The 17,099-nt window shown below is 48.8% G+C and overlaps 1 protein-coding gene across 2 annotated transcripts in view; it reads right to left on the bottom strand.

Annotated features, from left to right (window-relative positions):
• The window catches only part of EPHB1 (EPH receptor B1), a 395,735-nt gene that overhangs the window by 6,092 nt on the left and 372,544 nt on the right, over positions 1 to 17,099 (bottom strand). For both annotated transcript variants that reach the window (XM_077130185.1, XM_077130186.1), the window contains 2 exons: positions 7,639 to 7,788; positions 1,013 to 1,206 (listed from right to left, as the gene is read on the bottom strand). In XM_077130185.1, coding sequence (XP_076986300.1) covers positions 1,013 to 1,206; positions 7,639 to 7,788 — 344 coding nt within the window. The remainder of the gene's footprint in view (positions 1 to 1,012; positions 1,207 to 7,638; positions 7,789 to 17,099) is intronic.

The raw sequence follows: 17,099 nt of genomic DNA, 5'->3' as shown, positions 1-17,099 counted from the left end.
AAGTCCAAAATGCTTAATGTAGTCTAAATGCTGTGCGGGGACTGACTCCTGCCCACCTTGCCAGCCTCAGCGCCCCACCCCAACCCCCTCACCAACTGCAGTCCAGCCACACTGGTCCTGCCCATGCCGTGCTCATGCCTCCACACACGCTGCCCCTCTATTCCCATTTCTTTTGTTGTCCAGTGGTGCATCTTGCCCTTTAAGCTCTCAGCAGAAATGCCCTGTAACAAGGATGCCTCCCCTTTACTAGAGTAAAGTGTAGGTTCTCAATACCCCATGGACTTCTCCACCACAACACTTACTACATCCTCAATTTTGCATTTCCTGGTGTGATCATCTGATCTAATGTTCGCTTCACTTAAATGTTTCTAAGCTCCATGAGGCCAGGATTCATGTCTGTCCTGCTCATTCTATACTGCCAGCACCAGGAACAGTGTTTGGTACATAAGCACCCAACACATTTGGATTGAAAGGATGAATTAATAAATGAGTTAATAATGCAAATTTAGCTGATGCTCAGCCAGGCCATAGCTGGCAGTTGTTTGGTGCATTCATTGAAAACAAATCTAATTGCTTTGTATTTCTTTGTCCCTCAGCAACCAGGGCCTTTACCTGTGAACATATTGGCCAAGGTTCCAAGACTGCAGCTACTCTGCTTCATGGACTGGTGTGATGAGCAAGAAAGGAGCTTTAGAAACAGGATCCCCCAGAAGCGGGTGCTGTACCAGTCAGATCAGACATGACCCACCTATTTCAGCCCATCTAAAGCCAATGCAAGGCGGAGACCAACCAGGTCTCTCAACATCTACCTACAGCCCATGCTAGAGGGGAGGAATATTGTAGAAATGTGAGAGGAAGAGGAAGGGAAGACTTTTGGGACTTTTTCCATCAGTGGTTATCCTGGACATCCCACCCTTGGTCGTTGGCCAAGGCCTGGATCATCACTGTCTATTTTGGCTCTGGCTCTAAGACCACCCATCACCTGGGAGTTACCCTCTTCCACAAGACTCACACAGCGGTGATGGTTGCCACAGTCTTGAGACTTGCTGGGTTCCGGATCATCTTGTCCAGGGTGTTGACAATCTCTGCAAAGCGGGGCCGGCTGTTACGGTCCTTCTGCCAACAGTCCAGCATGAGTTGATGTAGGGCAGCTGGGCAGTCCATGGGTGGGGGCAGCCGGTAGTCCTGCTCGATGGCATTGATGACCTGCAGTGACCCACAGGGACAGGGGTGATTGGGTGATGAACCACTATCAGTGGTTCACCACTTAGTCCTCAGGAAGGAGCCTCTCTGACCAGCTGGCACAAGTGCTCTAGTTCTGTGCTCTCGTGCCTCCCTCTGGAAGGGGTTTTCTCTGCATTTGGCTCCCCCATGGCCCCTAGACTACGGGCTCCTAGAAAAGAGGATCCACATCAAATTGTGCCCTTGTGTTCCCCAGTCTGAGGCACAGGCCTGACACACACGAGATCTCTGCAAAAGTCTGTTGAAGAATGAGTCAGTGCATGGCTTAAGCTTTCCCTCTCTTTACAGGCAAATCAGGACCAATTTTGCCTTCTTGTCCCAGGGCTGATGGAACAAGAACTCACGGGAAACCCAGTGAACCCACTGTTTATAAAGCCCCTGATGCCTCATTCTCCCATTGTGAGGAGAGAGAGGGAGGACAGGAATTAGCGTTTGATGGAGAGTCTCCCCTCCAAGCCAGGAACCCTCTATATACTTCCTATGCATTATTTGCCTTAATCCTCATGACGCCACAACATAAATTGGGTCAGAAATAATTTAATTAAACAAATTGGTTCAATATAATGACAACAGTAAAGAAATAATAAGGTGCTCCAACGTGAATATCTCCAATCAGGATTTGGTAATTTTCACAGACCCCAGGGAGTAATTTTGTAAAGATTTTAGAATCTGAAAGCACTTTTGTCTGTTTTTTCAGGTTTTTCTAAGTGTTTTCTGTCCTTTAGTTCTTAATTTTGAATTCATTTAAATCAATTATGCCTGCTCTGTGCTTTTTGTGATAGCAAAAAAGAACTGTAAATGACCGGAGTGCTAAACATATGGGATTAGCTGAATGTATTATGGTACACCCATACAATGGAATACAATGCAGGCCTTAAAGTGATGTTGGAAAAATATATCTATTGAAATGGAAATATGCTCACATTGTAATATAAAGCAAAAGAACAGGCTGCATAACTGCAGGTATGCTGTAATCCTGCTTTGTGAAAAACAAAAATCAAAACAAAACAAAAATAACCCAATAATGATACCTGCGTAGAGAAAAGACCTTGGAAGGGGTTGCTGGTGGTTGCCTCTGGGCAGGTGGAAGCATGAATATTCTTTGGGCTTTTCTTTCTGCTTCTTTGTAATTTTTATTTTTTATAATAATTATGCACTGATTTTTGTAATAAAATAAATGGTGAAAGTATGTTAAGCAACAAAGGAAATAATTTGGAGTTTGGGAATTTCAGATATTTTGCCTCTACTTAAAAAAAAATCAGTTGATTATTCTTATTGTATATGTTTTTCTTTGTAAATTGACCCAAAAATGAATATTTTTCAATCATTTTACATTTTTAGAATATAGGATATGAGATGGGGCAGAAAATAACAGGATGACCTGAAGTCACTAGAGATAATCAAGGTGTATTATTCTTTCCATTCAGTGTGGAAGAGAAACAAACCAGCCTACAAAGCATGCCAATATTATCATTATATAAAAAAACAGTGGCTCAGAACATTCATTTCTGAACAGTGTGTTGCACCAACAAATTTTCATCTCTGCCAATCTATTATCAATTTCCTATGATGCTTATAGAAAGGTATTTTTGCCCATTATCTCTCTGAGAAAATTAAGGCACAATCAGTTAAATAACTTGCCCATGGTCACATAACTAATATTTCATAGGGCTTGGTATAAATCACAGGGCTATTTAATTCTAGGCTTTGAATACCTCCAAACTCACTTTTCCTAGGCCTCTGTGGGGGCTTTCAAAATCTAATCCTGGAGAACAGCCCCTGGAGCTATGCCTTTATGGCACCAAAAGGCAGCTGGAGTTCAACCAAGTTATCCACAAGGACAAAGAGCCAACCTCAGTTCCATCAGCCTGGCTCATTGATTGGATCCTTTTTCTAGCTCCTTCCAGGTGACCAGATCGAGGCTCCCTGCAACAGCATCTCTACTCATTGTGGAGACAAGTGGGCTCACCCACTGAGTGCCCCCAGAGGCTCTTCTGGGTTGTCCAATGACAAGTCAAGAGGGGCCAGCAGGAGCTAGTGTCTAAATTTATCTTCTCATGGGGTTAGGGACCCCCAAGTTCTTTGAGTACAGAGCAGCTGGTGTTTCCCAATGTTTCCCTAAACTGCTGGCTGAAGTCGTTTGATGTTACAGCCAAACATACTGATCTCCTCACCCCCACCACTGACAAGACCACTCACCCAATTGTCCTATAACAGGGGAGGTCACTGAGGCAGGCCCTTCTGTTGTAGCACAGCTCCATGGTGCATCCAACTGACCCAAGCACTCCTTTCTGCAGGATGTTGAGAGAATGGGAGACCCATGCAAATGCGGAATCTTCTATGAATTCTAGATGGAACCCAACTTATGCTCCCCTTGTCATCTCCTGCGCATGTCACCTTACTGGTACTGGATTTTTAAAAAACTGCCCTGGCTTTTGTTTTATATACCCCCTGTTTGTTTGCCATGCTTACTTTCTTTATGAAAAGATCACCAAAGAGCTACTCATTCCTTCTCTCTGGGCAGGTCAGCCAGGAGTAAAGATCCATGCAGATGTGTTGGTGACAGTACTGCAGAGTGATCAGGGCACAAACTTTGAAGTCCTGGGTTCAAATCCTAGTTCTACTTCTGATTAGCTGAAGAACCTTGGAAGAGTCACTTGACTTCCGGAAACTATGCAAATAGGGTTAATAGATTTCAGGACATAATGAGACTAAGGGCCACCCATGGGAGTAACAGAATCAGCTCATCACACAGAGGCTGCTGTCACTGCCATGTCTGCTACAGTGGATGGCAAAGGAAGCTAGAGTATGAGAGGCACCAAGCACATGGATGGGAAAATGGAAAAGTGCTTACGTGGGAAGGGCATTTAGTAAATCCCACATTCTTATTTCTCAACTTTCCGTATAGTGGATGGCCCTGGGAATCACTTGCCACTCTCATGTTTACAAAAAGGGATTTTATCCCCTTTGGTATTTCTTCTAGGTGATATTGGTGTTATTACTTAGCAGATATTCTGGGAGCACTGGTGTTTCTTGCACACATGAAAAATAAAGTAGCCCTTACCCTGTACCTCAAAAAACAAAGAAACAAAACCCAAACCCTGTACCGCAAAAAACAAACAAAGAAACAAAACCCAAACAAACAAACAAGACAACATACACACAACTCCTTCCCACCCCCAGGCCATCAATTTAGGTGTGGGTAGCATTTATCCGCTCAAGCCTTTGATGGAAGTGCAATGCCTTTGGAGATTCTTATTCTCTTTTTAAGTATCTGTGCATTTCCCAAATGTTGAGTATTTATAACTTTTAAAATCAAATTTTAAAATTCACAATTTCAAAAAATAATATGGGTCATCTAATGGGGCTCTGGGATCATTCTCTGCCGTGCCTGCCTTGCTAGCAGGTGTGGAAAACTCAGAGACCAAGAGAAACATCTTCAGTGTAGATATCTGATCACTCTAAATACCAGTGACGATGTCTGAATTTCATAAAAAGATGTGCTTGAAGGTTGAGGGCATAGGGTGTTCTACTGAGCAGAGGTGGAAGCCGGAGCAAGTCCTGGGCCCCTTTGAGTGATCCAAAACAGAATGAGATAAACGGATGCTGAATGGATAGAAGATTAGATGAAGATTGGAGGGCTTTCCCAAGGAGAAGGTAAGAGCGTGGGGTGGGGGTAAGAGAACCTGTGTAGGCAATTGTTTTGCTCCAGAACTCTGTAGTCTACTTTGGATATCTGTAATACCTCTTTTGGCCATCCTGCAGGCCAAAGCAAACCTCCCTGGGGCCTAGAGGGGCAGCGATGGGAGGCCCACTGGGCTGCTTTTGTTCCCAGGTACCCGGAGATGGTAGGTGTGGGGGCCGGGAAGGGGCCGGTGCATCTGGTCTGACCATGGACCAGCTGATTCCCTGCTCTGGCATTGTTGGGTGGTGGGTGAAGTGACTGGAGCTCCTTTGGGGGAATAAGCAGGGCCCCTCCTCTTGCCCTTTAATCCTCAGTGTGGGTTCCTGGCTGCCCCAGGCATGGATTTCCCATTAATGAGTTGGGCAGCAGGCAATGCCTTCTCAACCTTCCACCCAGGAAAGTGAAGTAGAGCTCAGAGCAGTGGAGAACCTGGGCAGAGGGGGTTAAGTTGAGCTCTGATGTTTCAATAAAACTGCAGCTCTTCTCCACAGACACTGCCACTCTCATTATCTCTGTCAATCAGACCCAAGCAGCAGAACTTCCAAGTTGCTCTCTCTGGCTAACAAACTCTCTGTACATGTTCAAAGACCTTCCTGGGCTCCCGAAGCCCAATTACCAGCACTCCGACCTGCCTCTGCAATTCTCTTCCTTAAAGCCTTTCAATTGTCATCTGTGAAATCCTTTCCTGCCACCACCTCAGTGGTTTTTAACGAGTGGGGCTGCGGCTGGAGCAGCTGGGGGACCCTCCCAGCTTGCTCCCAGGGCCAAGGTACAAGATGCTTTCTGAATGGGCATGGAATGATTCCCACCTTCCAGAGGGAGCAGAACTACCCTGGGAGGATGGTTAAGGGCTTTATTTTGGAATACCATAAAATTATAATAAACTGCTACTTTGCAGATGTTCTTTTTCTCTTTGACAGTCAGCTCAAATGTCAGATATCTGGGAAGCCTTCCTTTACCTCCCCCACCCAACTGTTCCTAAGGCCTTAGGTATCTGCCACTGAACTGTAAATCCTTCAAGAACTTCAAGGATAGGACTAGCAAGCACAATGCTTAGCCACAGTCAAAAACATGACTTTGATGAATGAATGATTTGGGAATTCCGGGAGTCTCATATGGGAAATTCCATTTGTTTTCTGCAGAGGTGAATGCATTCACTAAGACGATCTTGAATGTCAAATCTTGCCTGACCGTTTCATAATCCCGTCTATGTGTGCTGAATTCCTCTTAATTGGATTAAGTCTCTGGACAAGAGGGATCCGCTTTTTCTGGCTAACGCCTATTACTCACCCAGCCGATGGGATGGATGGAACCAGAGTGCAATAGATTTCATCAAGGCAGCCTTGCCGTCAATTCTCCCACTTAGGCATTCGACACGCTCCAGGGGCGGAGGCGAGGCATGGATAATCACAGATAATAGGAGGCCCAGACGCCACACACGGCTGCCATCGGGACCTGCGTGAGGACCTAGCCGCCGTGCCCACCCCGGGCTGAAGCCTCTCTGCTGGGAGCACTGTCATACAGCACCCCAGCTCCTCTTTCCACCCCGAAGTCACTTTTCCTGGCCCCCAGATGGCCACCTGTCTCAGTCTTCTAAGCCATTGTTGTGGCTTGGCTTTAAACCACTGGCTTCCCGGGGGCAGACTGCACAAGCCTGGGAGTGCCTCTGAGCCCTCCGGAGCATGGAGGCATTTACGTGAGGCTGTGTTTGTGCTACAGCTAGTTGTAGACTTCGTACAGCCCTGCTTTTCATCTGTAAGATGGGAATAATAACCACTCCCCCTAAGGTGACGGGCAGAACAGGTGACAGGACACAGCTCCATGGGCTTTGCAAACTCTAGTCTAGTCTCAGCTCTGCGGGGTGCGTATGCATTCAAAATGCAAAAGAGGGGCAGTCACAGGGTAACAGCTGAGGCAGCACCCAAACCCCCAGGTATGCCTTTAGGTTAGGGCTTGTATCAAAGCACCAAAAGGTTTTCCTTGCTTTTTGTTAATTACAGAAGCCCCCCAAAATGCCTCTACTTAGAGCATCTTGGATGACGGTCCCCTGCTGTCCCCTGTGGCCTGTGGGTAGCCTGGAAGGGTGGTGGTTACCCCCACGGGGCCAGGGATGTACCGCTCCTGGCCCATCTGAGTTGGGTTCTCCACTCTTCCTTTGCTGACATCAGGCTGCACAGGCTCCCAGAGGAAGGGACTCTCAGGGAAGGTTGGGCTCCCACGACTCCTCTCTTTACAGCTGAGGGGTGCGAGTCCCAGAGTGGGGCTGCCGCTGGCTCAGGGCAGCACGGCTGGCAGAGGCAGAAGGGACTGGAACTCAGGCCCTGACTGTCAGGGACACGCTCCTCCCCCTCCAGCATGCACGGCGAGGACAGCACTCGGGCTGGGCCCTGGGAGCAGAGTAGGAATTTGGTTGAATTTTTGGCCTGGGCTCCTGAGTCCACGGCCATTCAGAACCAGCCCTTGCTGTTGGGTTGGGGTCTGTGGCCTGGGCACCTCGACGGGATTCGGGGGCACGGGGGCTGCCCCTCCTGCAGGCTGGGCTATTTGACTTGTGCCAACCTCCACGCCGAGGTGTCACTGTAACCCTTAACCCCGGACACCTCAAGGGCAGGCTGTAGGCCCTGAGTTGAAAATAGACAGGAAGGCTGGGTGTGGCCCTGGTGGCTAGTCCTAGGATGGGGCGGTGACACCCAGCTGTGGCTGACACTCACATCTTGGTTGGACATGTCCCAGTAGGGTCTCTCTCCAAATGACATGACTTCCCACATGACAATCCCATAGCTCCAGACGTCACTGGCTGAAGTGAACTTGCGGTAGGCGATGGCCTCTGGAGCCGTCCATCTTACCGGGATCTTCCCTCCCTGGAAGAAGGAAGAAACAGTAAGCCTGGCCAGCATGTTTCTAGTTGATAGCAGATGAACATAACCTGGACACGCACCGCCTCCCACCCTCCTCCGTGTCTCGTGAAACAGGATGGCGCAGAGAGCCTGCGCCCCAAGGGCAGGCTGACACAGCTGCACCCACGGGGTATGGAAGCACAAAGGGGTGAGGGCTGGTACTGGGGCTTCTCTTCCCATCCCGATTCCCTGCACAGTGATTCTAAGGGTAGAAGTGGAGATGGTAACTGCCAAAAAGGCACCAGGATATGAAATTCCACACTGCCCGAGAGCAGCTGCATCAACCACGAGACACAAGTGATGGCTGTGTCTGTTCTGTACAATGTAAAAGTCACACCGTGTGGGTCAGGGGGAAAGCGAACAAAAAAAGAAAAGAAAGAAGAGTCATGAGCAATGCCTCTTGGAGGAAACCCCCACGACCAGATCGCACGGTGCCACACATTTCTGTTGTGTTCCGCCTTGGTAGGTGGTGGTGGGGGGGTTGGTTTTCCTGGTTCTGAATCCTGGAGAAAGCCTGGGCTGCCCTGGGAATTAGTGGCTCTAACTCCCAGGCCTCCGCAGCCGCCAGCCGCCTGCCCTTCCCAGAGTCTGGAGATACATTTTCCTAGAGGGCCACCCTTAGGTTTGTTTTTGTTTCTTCTTGCCCCCCAACCCCATGCTGGAAGCTTCCAACTGGGCTCTCTGCCTGACCTCTTAGCTTGCCTTCCAGACCCTGACCTATAGTGTTTACTTAAAGGACTGACATCCTTTCATTCATTCACTGACTCAGTCAACAAACAAGCCACAGGCACTGGTCTGTGCCAAACCCATTTGGAGGAGCTGGGGTCTGAGATGAGACAGTCAGGGTCCCTGCCCTTAAGCTGCACCGGCTATGGGGGAGGCAGATAAGAAAATACAAACTTAAAATGCGTTATTAAAAAAAATGGAAACGTGATGAGTGTGAGGATAAGGGTGAGTATGGGGTGCTCTGAAAAGCAGAGAAGACTTCCTAACACAGGCAGGGGGTCAGGGAAGGCAGCCAAGAGCACCCGCAGCCTTGCTGGGTCTGGATACCCAAGCTGCCCCTTTCTACCTGTGTGATCTGGGGCAAGGAACCTGACCTCTCTGTGCCTCGATTACTCCAGGTTGATGCACGGATTAAAAAAGGTTTGTGTCTATACGCTGCTCGGGACACAGCCTGGCATATAGGGTAAGGGCTGGGTACTTGGTGGCTGGTCTCTCCACTCGGCTCAGTCCTGGCGAACAAGCAGAGGTGAAGCAGACAACGTGACGGGAGGAGGGCAGTCCAGGCAGAGCATAGAAAAGCAGAGGCTCGGGGTGAGTGAGAAGAGGGCCACAGCAAGAAATTCATGATGGCTGAAGCACAGAGTCCTGAAGGCAGTAAAGGAAGCTGAATGCAGCACAGAAAGCAGGCATGATGCCACTTAAAGGGGTAAGTGGGCTCTCTCCAAGGCTGACCTCCAAACCTCATCATTCTCTAGAATAAATGGATCCTTATTTCCAATTCTTCAGGCCAAATACCAAGGTTTCACCCCAGAGCCCTCCTGCAATGGCTGGACTCCGCCTCCATCACCCATTAAACCCGCCTCTTTGGGGCTGGCTGGTCCAGGTAGCAGGCCTGGGCGGGGCCAGCAGCTCCTACGTGCTTCTCCTCACTTGCCTCGTGCCTTGGCTGAAGGAGGCTATTTTTATACTGACCATCCTAACAATCTGCTCAAATGTACCAGAGGGACATGTCAGACTTCAGCAAAAATCACCTTAGAACTGTCTACGTGGTTAAACCTAGCTGGAGAGAGTGGGAAGCGGGGAAGGGGAGAGAGGCAAACCGCAAGGTGTAGTTTCACCTGGGTTTCCTATCGGGGGGGGGTCTAGGAGGGATAAAGGAGATCTGGCTAGGACCTCCCCAGGCACGGATCCAGCTTTCTGCAAAGAAGGCAGTCCTGATTTCCCTTGAGAATAGCGCTGGGCTTCCGTGGTGGGAGATATCCTCAGCTCAGAAGCCGGCAGTGCGACAGACGCCTGGGGGGCAGGCCTGGCTTGCAGCAGCAGCAGCAGCGTGTTCTGTTCTTGCCACCCCCTCCTTCCCCCCGGAACATGAATGAAGGTTCTGGTCCCATCTCCATGGTACACATCGACGGCAAGAAAGAGGGGAAATTCATCCAGGGGCCTACGAGTTTTCCAATACCTAGAAATGAATGTCGGACAGCTTAGGGTCCCCATGCTGACAAACCACCATTAGGGGCGCGGGCGTTGCTACGCCTTGGGGTGACATGGGGCCCTACCAGGGGACAGGCATTTTTGCTTTCTCAAGTGTGTCACCCTTCAGCAAGGCAGGAGACAGCAGGTGTCTAATCAGCATGTGAGAAAGACAGAGACAGACAGAAAGAGAGGGAGAGAGACAGACAGAGGGAAACAGAGAGAGAGTTTCAGAAAAGAGAAAATGAGATTCCACGAGTGAGAACCTATCAATATGTGCGTGAGAGAGTGAGAGAAAACTTGGCAGTGTAGGTCTGTGTGTGTGATGACAGTGTGTTTCTCCTGAATTTCAAAGAGGTGATTTGGGAGTTTGAAGGTGTGCTGCTCTGGCCGGTCGGCGACAGCTGTTGACCTGCTCCCTCTTGCATGTAAAGTGGCAGCCCCAGGCCTGTGGCGAGGGGCTTGAGCCGTCCTGCCACCGCGCACCGCTGGGCCTCACAGCGCCCAGAGCGTGCCTGTCACTGCACATCCCCCCCATGCCACCTGCCAGAGGAGCTGCCCTGGACAGAGAGCTGACAGCTTGTCCTGACCGGCTCCCCCATGCAGCCGAGAGCAGGAGACACAGATGTCTGAGGCAGAACAAAAGAAGACACAAAGCCAGGGTACAAGGGGGACGAGGGCTTCCCTTCTTGGGAATTTTAAACTTTTCTTTCCATCTTTTAAAACATCATATCATCAGCTGCCTTCTGTTGCTCACAGGTAATTATGGTGATGATTATTTAACTTGTCTTTAATTATATGAAAAGAACTGTATTAATTTAGAGGATGGTGACCAGCCCCACGCAGACGGAGAGGGGAAAAGGAAGAGAAACGATGTTTCTGTGGGCAGGGTTTTGCTAGGGACCCGGAACCTCCTTCTGCTGGGAGAGGAAGTCTGCGTCCCGCCAGCGCAGGCCTGAGGACGGGCACAGAGAAGGAATGACTTGCTCTGTTGCCTGGGAAGGAACGTGAAGGGGGCATTCTCATGGGGGGTGAGGACAGAAAGGGCTCACTGAGCAAGGATCTGCGCCTCCCATGGGCATCAGGGGCTGGCACCGAGCCTAAAGAACACTGGCACTGGCACGAGGTTTCCACAAGGCACCAGAGAGCCCAAGTCCCCCGAGAACGTGGAGGGCACTGGCCATTTTCTGCAGGAACCAGATTTCCCCAGAGCTGCTGCAGGGGGCCACCAGTGGGACACGTGAGAGAGAAGAGGAGAGGAAGCGAAGGCTCTGAGCATCCCCCTAGGACATCACACACTCATTTTCACATGAAATTTTGCCGCGAATTGTTCCGCTGTTGCTAAGTTTTTCAAAAGTTTGCAAACCACTGTTTTGGGACAATCATGTCTTAAGCCAGGTTATGGTTACGATGTAGTGGGGGATGCATGTGTATAGAATATACACCTCCTGCAGTGTATCAATCCCACCCCAGCCAGACCCACACCCACACCTGATAGCAAGTGTGCTGCCAACAAGTGGTGTGACACTTATAGGGGAAGGGCTCAGTGCAGGGGGCCTTCAGTCCTTCAGCCTCAGCTGGCCTGCATCAGGCATCACCCAGCACCCACTCTCCCCTGCATCCTGCCGGATATACGGCAGAGATGAGCCACACTCGCCAAGAACGCTGGCATCCTGATGCCACACAGCCAGCTCTTTGCCATGATGAGATTAGAGACGTACAACTCTCAGCTTTGGTTCTTTTATCTACCCCATTATAAAGTTCTCAGGCCAATATCTGTCTGAACATGGGACTGATACCCCTTGCTCCTTACTTATCCTAGAAATGCCCCTAGGGTAAGCATTGCTACAGTACTTTTCTCCACCATCTTGTGTGAGATGAAATCCAGACACTTATGAATATCAACAACTTATTTATCATATGCTGGAATAACGCTGCAGGAGGGACCCTCTTTGAAGTTTGGAAGTGATAGGGTTTAATGTACAAGAGCTCCAAGCAACGGTTCCAAATTTCCTAATTCTTTCTCCTCCAAAAGGTTGTCGAGATGAAAACACGGACATTTAGAAGCACACAGACCATGGGCTGATGTCCCTTTCTCCTCTTATTCACACACCAGAGAGAAGCCAGGCTGAGCCTAGGTTTACTGACTTGTTAATCTGGGATATTATACATGAAAATATACCAAGGTTGTTGTGAAGGTCCAATGTAATATATATGTAAATAACTCAGTATATTATTGCTATCATCAAACAAGAATTTATTTAGCATATATAATTTTACCACACAGTAGTTCAAAAATACTGCCATTAAATTCCCATGTGGCAGAACCATCCTGGATTACTATTAGGAGGCAGTGGGATTCAGGGGTGAGGAACACCTCCAAAATTTTCATTAAAGCCTGGGGGATATGCCACAGGGCCCCTACAATATTCCCCTGATGCTGATGATCAGCCCCAGGTTAAGTCCTTGAAGGCATGGATTTCAAAGGACATCTCCAAGGAACTTCCACTTTTGGGGCAGTGAGGACAAGAACCAGAAGGCAGCACTGGTGACAATGCTGGAGACACCTACCACTACTACTACTCACTGGGGAGGCATGCCATGTCTAGAGGAGAACTCCAGCCTCTCTCTACCAGACCCAGATGGCTACTGCAGGCTGAGCTAGCTGCATCTCAACTGCATAACACTGGCTGAAGGCAAGGTCAACCCTCGTTTGCTCCACCCACCCAAAGGGCCTAGGCCTGTGGTCGTTTGAAGTTTGGTTGGCCATTGGAATCGCTTGGGGAGAGTGTTTTTAAATGCTGGTGGGGTTTCCTACTGTATTCAGCATCTCTGGGCAGAGTGGTCCAAGCATTGGTCAGCTTTGACATGCAACAGGTGATTGTACTGTACAGTCATTAGTCATAACCACTAACCTAGGCGTCAGTAGTCCTTAAACTTGGGCATGCATTAGAATCTCCTGGAGAGCTTGTTAAAACACAAGATTACTGAACCCTATCCCAGAGTTTTGAATTTACTAGTTCTGGGATTGGGTTGGAGAATTTGCATTTCTAACAAGTTCCCAGTGTGGTTTCCACACTTTGAAAACCACTGGCATGGACCAACCGGGTGTCTGTCATGGATTGTGCTAGGTTTCTTTCTGAATACCAACTCTGATCATTGTTAATGGCTGGGTTAAGAAGGATTCTGTGGCTACATCTGAGCTCAGCGAGGAAGAATAATATGGCTGATGAGCCGATGTCTGCCATGAGCCAGGGAACAAGAGGCCATATGTGTGACAAGTATGTGCACGGACCTCAAGAGATCTTACAATAAGGAAAAAGAAGAAGAAAAAAACGCATTGAGTTGGCTTCCCCAAAGTTTCCATCAAGTACGTCTATGGCCCAAGGGACAAGGAGGATGAGTTGAGGTGAAGTTTACAATGCAGATATACCAAGATGCAGAGTGGGCACTGCCCCCAGGCCCTGAACCTCCTGGCTGCGGTTGACCCAGCTGGAGTGAGCATCTGCCTGTGTGAGGGGGTCAGTGCAGCTCTTTGTCGGTAAGCTCAAGCACAGGTGGCGTGCCTTCAGCATGCATCCACGGGCCACCCCTTCCTGTTCCCCAGACACTGTCCATTGCCCTGGACAGAGATCTAAAGGGGGCTGTGAGTGTTCCATTAAGGAGGTATTTTAGAATGAATGTCTCTACTTAAAAACACTCTAAAAATACAGTGGCCCATTTCCCCAACCTAATCAGCAAAGCGATTTTTCCAGATAAGACCTATATCAACCAAGAAGGAGAAGTGTCTGCATGAAAGGTTATCTTTCTCTGAGTGTTTCCAGCTTCTAACAGCCAGTGGAAATGGCTTCTTGCTGCTGATTTGCAGCTGAGTCTATATAATAAAGAGGCTGTTCCCAGTTCCCCAGGATGCCAGGAATTTGCATGAAAACAGTCTCTCCATCTTCTGAGGGAGTTCATCTCAGCCCTGCTGCTTATTTCTTTCCGGAAACCACGATCTTGATGGTGACACTGTAATTTATTACCCTGCTAAGGATTATGATGCAACACACAGAGCATTAGAACTTTAGGTGGGAAACGGGCTGCTGCAGGAACAGGTGAGCTTCTGGAGAGGATGATCTCGTTTATCATGCAAATGGCACACATAACAGAGAGAAGGGCTGGGAGGAAAGATAGCCCAAAAAGACACCCAGGGTTGGCTGCGGACAAAATTGTTTCTAAATAGAATGTTTTTCAAAGCTTTTTTTGAAGCATTAGCTGCTCCTCCAAAATGAATGACACAACGTATTTCATTCTAGTAATAAAATATGTGATTTGAATAACGACAAATGGAGAGATTTACAGTCAATGGGGTCCGTTCTGCCTTTTGTGGGAGCTGAAACCCTCCATGCAGAGCTGCGAAAGGTAATTGCAGCCCAAACATTATTTTCCAGCAGCTAGAGAAAGGCCTATTTGGACATAAATTAACTAAAAATATGCAGATGATAGTGTGTGTTTCATGTGTAAAGTACAGAAAGGCCACTTGGTGATGTTTCCCAGCTGTAAAAAAAAAAAAAAAATCCTGTTCTTCCACCAAACAGGCGTTTGTTTCTTGGTGTGACATCGTGAGGGCCAACAGCTGCCTTTTCCTACCCATACTCCAAATCACCCCTGGATGGCTGGGATGTGAACATTATTCCTTATTGCAGAGCATTTCTTGGGTTTACAATTAAAAGGGAAGGGTAAAAGGCCAGGGACTAGGTAACTAGTCCGCTGCATTCATTCATTAGACAAGCAGATACTGGGATTCCTCTCTGGGTCAGGCTGGGGTCAGTAGAGGGAAGACAGTAATATCGTCCCTGCCCTGAGGGGGGCGTTATCTGGGGAGCCCTGCAGTGGACAGTTCAGTAACCGTGCGACCTTGATCTCTGCTTGTGCAAACTCCAAAGCCTGGGCCTACAGAGGGAGGTTGAATGAACCAGCCTTAGTGACTTGGATTCTCTGTCCACTCTGTCATCCCAGATTTACTGGCCCTAGGGGTGGAGAGCTGATAACCCAGGGAGGAGCCAGCACCTCATCAAGGAGCCTGGTGAGCAAGACTCCGCTCATCCTGCTGCTGAAACAAAATGCCTTGGGCAAAGGTGGGAGGCAGGATGGGGAAAGTGAACCTCCTGTCCTCCTGGATGGCAAGACTGGCATGTAGGATGGGAGAACAGGGGACGGAGAAGGCTGAGGAGCAGGCTAAAGGCCATCTTGCTGTCTACCCTTCTCTTCCTGGACTGTGTCCAGCGCATCCATTGCTTCTTCAGACATGGCAGGAATTGTCCTTTTCCTCCTCATTCTTCCTACCCCTGCTGCTTCCCTTCTCTTTACCCCCAGCCCCACCTTGAGAGACCACAGTTCTCTCCTTTTCCAGCATTGCCAGCGACCCGTGGCTAGGCCCCCTTGTCCTCATGTCTCCCTCGACAGGCCATGTGGACCTCCCACCGGTGCCTCCACATGATCCTCGGTCCCCAGCACTCTCTACCCACCCAGTTCTCTGTCCTGGGTGCAGAAGACACGTGCACCTGGTGGGGGCTCCTGGGAGCGACAGCAAGAGGTGGGGGCTGCCAAGTCGGGAGAAGGCTGGGGCTCTCAGATGGAGGCTGGCCTCTGCTCCGAGAACCTGGGGACCTGTGTCCAGCTCGCTAGGAGCCTGTGGGGTGTATTCTCCCATCCTTACTGGGTTTTTCATGCCCTTCAAGTCTTCTTCCGTCCTCTTCACGCCGTGAGAGCATGGACACACTGTCACGCAAGTCATTTTAATACGGATAATAGGTGTCTACCTTATTCACTCGGTAGCTTTGACTACCCACACCCACTAGCCACACTTCTAGTCTCTCTTCCCACTCTCCCCCTCCAACAGCAATTTAAAAATAATCAGTCACATTAAATAGCTTAAACTCTTCTGGCCTCCTGAACTGCACTCCCCTCTCTGCAAGGTTTCTCCCTCCAACAATCCCAGCAGTTATAACCAAGTCACTTAACCACTCTGTCTTACCATCTCCACCTGCCAATAGGGATAATTATCTTAATTATCTCAGAGGGGTGTGTGAGAAGCTGTTAGCTGCCTCTGGCAGAGTGCAGAGCTGCTGCGTGAGGCTGTCCCTGTGCCTCCCCGCTGTAGCGCTGTCCTCTGTCCTGTGCTGGTGGTGGGGAGCTGGGGAGCCAGGTGCCCTGAGCCTCATTTTACAGACAAAGCACTGGAACTGGGAAGGAGGGGAGGGCGGCAGTCGCCCCCCACTTCATAAAATGTGGTTGGGGGACTTGCAACCGGGTCCTTTGATTCCCAATCTCCTACAACCTTTTCCTCATCTTGGATAACAGAAAAAGAGAAGGAAAATAAATGGAGAAGTATGTTCCTGTGTGCTGGAGGGGGGGGAGGAGGAGGGGAGGGTAGAGAGAAGATCCCTGATTTCTCTCTCAAAGAAAAAGAAAATGATAGGCTTCTGTTTTATTTATGCACAGAATGGAGTCCCTAACTCTCAGCGAGGGGTCCCACCCCACCTGTGCTATCATCTCACCAGACTGTCCAACTCCCAGTGAGTTCTGAGATAAAAGGGACCACGTGAGTGTCCTGCATTGCTGATGTTCAGGGAATATTTGCTCAGAGTGTAAGTATAATCATAATGAAGAATGTCATGGAAATGAAGATAAGAATATTAAGGTATATCAGAGTGAAATGGGGAAAAGAACATTGACTGCTTCTTTTAAAAAATAACGCATTAATTAGTGCAGGGTGCAGACTGGGAACAAATTTAGAAAACCAGTGATCCCTCCCTGTGTGCGGGAGGGAATAGAGAAATGGAGAAATCTCAAAAAATGAGGCAGGAATATAAATTAGCCAAAGCTCTTGGGAGATAAACTTTTTCTTCCAAAATTTAAAATATGCAGTCTTAACATCACCATGAGGGGCAGATGTGATGCCCTGAGAAGGACACACCATCGTCTACGTAATGCATAATGCATTACCTGGATCTAATCATGAGATTTCAGACAAACCCAAAGTGAGGAAGGTTCTATTAAAAAAGTAAGAGAAAAAAAAAGTAATAGAGACTGTA

Source organism: Tamandua tetradactyla, chromosome 15, assembly GCF_023851605.1.
Source record: "Tamandua tetradactyla isolate mTamTet1 chromosome 15, mTamTet1.pri, whole genome shotgun sequence".
In the NCBI taxonomy this organism is placed as follows: domain Eukaryota; kingdom Metazoa; phylum Chordata; class Mammalia; order Pilosa; family Myrmecophagidae; genus Tamandua; species Tamandua tetradactyla.
Note: the sequence above shows the minus strand (reverse complement) of the source record. Positions and strands in the feature narration are given on the sequence as shown.